The 4083-nt window shown below is 39.7% G+C and overlaps 1 protein-coding gene across 1 annotated transcript; it reads right to left on the bottom strand.

The window, feature by feature from the left end:
* Window positions 1-1488: 1488 nt before the first annotated feature.
* Window positions 1489-2577, bottom strand: LOC148041623 (uncharacterized). The gene is made up of 2 exons (XM_087692228.1): window positions 2481-2577; window positions 1489-2351 (listed from the first exon to the last, which is right to left on the bottom strand). Exons 1-2 carry the CDS (start codon window positions 2575-2577, stop codon window positions 1489-1491), a joined length of 960 nt encoding a protein of 319 aa, XP_087548354.1.
* Between the last annotated feature and the right edge of the window lie 1506 nt (window positions 2578-4083).

Genomic DNA, 4083 nt, shown 5'->3' with positions numbered 1-4083 from the left:
ACAAAGCCCTTGTGAATCTGAATGTAGATTATGACCCTGTAAATACACTTCTAATTGATGACACACCAGATAAATGCATATGCAATGGTCAAAACACATTTATATGCCCCTTAGAATTTGATGGTAATCCCTCTGACATGTTTTTTCAAACAAGGCTTATGCCATACTTGAAGAGCCTTCACAAATCTAACCTTAATGTAACCCAGTTCCTTGAGCAAAATCCATTTTGACTATGGAGTTTTGCAATTTCTTGTAAATTTCAGGTTTCTATGGAGTTGTACAATTTGTCGTAAATTTCTATTTCCTTTGTAGTTGTACAATTTCTTGCTATGGGGTTGTGTCTCATGGAGTTGCACAGTTTCTTATCACTTTCTAGCTCTATAATATATTGTTACTCTCAAGTTTCATGTATGCAATTGTGTTATTTATGAAGTCTCCTGTTATGTTTATGTACAGAGACTGCTTATATTAGATGTGAATGGGCTCCTCTTGCGGAGGCAACCACGCCCTTTCCAACCTACACCAGTGAACCATTATTTTACTGCGGGACATTACGTCATGTTGCGGCCTAGTCTTAGACAATTCTAGCACTTCCTGTTCAGATTCTTTAAGGTAGGCCTATGGTCCTCAATGAAAGTTAGAGACTTCCAAAGTGTAATTAATGTCATGCAGTTTTCTGGAGTAGATTTCTCCTACTTCGAAAATTTGTTGGATCGCTCATACTGCTATGAGGACCAAGAGTACCATCATCCCCGTCTACCTTTTGCTGAGATGTATACAAAACATTTTCTGCATGTTCCACATACAATGGATCCATGCAATACTATATTGCTAGATGAACATCGTGAGAAGGGCAAATACAATCCCACGGGAAGTACACTTGTAATACAAGGTTTCAATGCTGATCCATAGGATGACTACCTCCAGGAAATTCTCATTCCATATCTCTGGAGGTTGTATAACTTTGAAGGGAATGTAGTAGACTTTGTATGGTATAATGAATTACCGGTATTGTTTTCATGACTATTTCTGGACTTGGTTTTCACACTTAATAACGAGTATCTTATATGCGTTGTGTGTGCCTATGCTGTTGGTCGCTTCCAAAAATAATACAAAGATTCTCATCAACAAATATAATTGCTTGTAATTACCAAAGTTGTCACCATTACAAGATATAGATTGAATACAAAGGTCGATCGCTTGCAGCTTGCCAATGGCATAAGAAATAACAGTCTTGTTTTCAGAATCAATAACTAGTACCTTATATGTGCTGTCTATGCCAATGTTAGTGATTACCAAACTTAAAACGGAAAAATGTACTTCCAAAATAAATTAGTTCAGTTATTCTCATCGAGAAATGAAATTGTTTGTAATTACGAGGGTCATGTTGATTAGAATACATAGATTGTTTACAAAGGCATCTTGCCAATGGCAAGATCAAAAGTGTGGGCACATCCCTAAGGCAATAAACATATGGGTATAATCCTATCAGGCAATATACACTTTACTGTCTTCCAAGTCATTGCACTTCATTTGCATCTCTTGTCTCTTCATCACACGCCTTCCATTGTGCATGAAGAAGAAGTCCATCGGTAACATATGTGGTGACTCCTCATGTATATCCATACGTAATTGATGTAGCGTGTTTTCTTGTTGTAGACTGATGATTGTAATGAGAGTGCCTTTCTCATCCAATACCTCAATGTCCACTACTTGGTTGTCCTCCAAGCTAGCAGACTGCTGGTCCATAGGCACAAGGACTCCGCCAATGTAACGTTGCCGACCATACCAAAATGACATAATAAATGTCTGTATTGCAATCATGTATTTCACCTGGATCGTATCCAAAGCAATTTGGCAGTGCACCTGTTCAACTTGCTTCATATACCAATGCTTATAAAGTAGCTTGGCTGAGAGAGTGATGTTCATGTTCCGGCAAACTAGCATTGTCCTTGTCACTTTCACATCAAATGCCCTAAATAGCTCCACAAAAATAGAGACGGGAATAAAATTAATAATCTTTACGAGCTTCGTGGGGATGGTGGCTCGCAATGATCTTTGCACATCTCTGTATAACCTGCTTTGAGTCGCCTCCAATACAGTGATGTCTGGCACTGGCCACACCAATGTATTCCACTCTTCTTCTAGATGGAGCTTGCAAAGGTATCCCTTTGTGTGAGCTTGGTCCACAAGCTGATAAAAATGATCATAAAAGAACACACCTTCCTCCGCAAGGCTACCCCCAGCTCTCCCTTTGTATTGTACATTGCCCAGATGGCCATGGATTACACTCATGATCCTAATAACACACTCCACAAGCTGCCACTCCTCATATGATGAGGGATACACATCTGCATGACATAAACACATCCCAAAAACACGTCTCAGACACATAAAACATGAAACATCAAACACCCCAATATCAAAAACACCTGAAATGTTAACTAAACTAAACAATCATCTAAAATAAAGAAACTTACAGTTTGGCTTGTGAGATGGTAGCCCTGTTTCATGGCCGGGGGCCATGACAAGTTCATTGTGCATGTAGACGTGCTGCACCACGACTTCTTTAACCATTGTCTTGCCTTGTTGGATTTTGAAGGCAATAACTCTACCCTTCCATGACCACTTGAAGACACTTTTAACATGCTTACGCTTTTGTCGGCGTGGCTACATAAGCACCCACGACCCTTTGGAGATAAGAACTTCTATCCATCTATCCTCTTCAAGTGAAATAGGCATGGTAATGGAGAGCACTGAGGTTATGGGTTTGCGAGGCCTGCAAGTAGAGGCCATGGAACTTGCACAGCATCTAGAAGTGATACAACGTGAAGCAGAGGCCATGGAGCTAGAACACAGAGGTGAGGAATCTATCAGGTAAGCAGGGGAGTGGAAGGAGAAGATGAGGAGGAATGCAGAAAGTGCACAAAGGTGAGGAAGGTGAGAAAGTGCACAGAAGAGAGAATCTCGAAATAGTGAATCATCAAGTGATAAACTGCACGGTTTATGTTGTGCTAATGTCAGATTCACAGGGCAATAAATACATAGGGTACATAGGATTTTGGGCACAGTTTATGCTCAAATGCTCTCGCACAATCTCCTTTCAAAATTCCTCCCTTCTTCATTTACGCATATATCCATTTTGGCCCCACATGAATCACTTTTTGGTGGCAGAAATGGTATTTTTTGACAATTTTCCCTATTTTCCTATGTTTTCTGGAAAATACCCAACGTTATGTTGGCCTCCACCCTATTGGACGTGCCCTTTTTTCTCTCTCCTCTAAAAGGCCCTCCTTTTGACCTCCAAATAGCTCTAATGTATCCTCAGCTCGGCTTCAAATTTTCTTGCCATCTAGTTTAAAATAGAAGCTAATAGGTGGATTCTACATTAACATTGTAATTTTCTAGCGCATTATACTCAAGGGCCAATCATCCTCCATTTGCAACACTTGGGGCTCTCGGCCCTCATAAATGAAAGTAACATCCACAGTTGCACTTTTATGCATGTCTTGATCAAGGCACAACCATTTACCCTTGAGTATCCTCCATCTACAATACTTGAATACTAGGCATAAAGTCTGTCGTGTGACAAAGTACCTGTAATTGGAAAGGAAAGTTAGCCCATTCATCCCAAAGTAAGATAATAGTCAACTAAGAGAGAAAAATTCTACCTAAAATCCATGTTCCTTGTTGTGACTCGACACTTCACAGTGTCAGGACTTTGAGTTATTTTTTATGTCCAAGTTTTGCCTAGAATCCTTGTTACATAATCCTCTGATACATTTTTTATGATGTATGTGCTTTTGGTACATCTCAAACCCTTACATTCCTTGAACATGTGTGCAAAAATTGCAATCGGTATGAACATACATCATATGTGCAAAATGTCGCTAATACACAATGGCCATTCTATTCTATTGAGATTCGATATGTGCATAGACTCAAAGGTTCCATATTCTCGAATCCTCTTGGGCAATATGTACTTGGAGTCATAGAAAAAAGCAAGGTTCTCTGTGAGCTGCTTAGCTGTATGCCCCTTAAAGAGCAATCTACCAATTTCGAGGTGGTAACACTTAAAAGAAT

The sequence above is a fragment of the Lygodium microphyllum genome, chromosome 1, assembly GCF_053477565.2.
Source record: "Lygodium microphyllum isolate KBCC chromosome 1, Lygodium_microphyllum_v1.1.10, whole genome shotgun sequence".
NCBI lineage: Eukaryota > Viridiplantae > Streptophyta > Polypodiopsida > Schizaeales > Lygodiaceae > Lygodium > Lygodium microphyllum.
The sequence above is the reverse complement of the archived record's forward strand: the minus strand, read 5'-3'. Positions and strand labels throughout refer to the sequence as shown.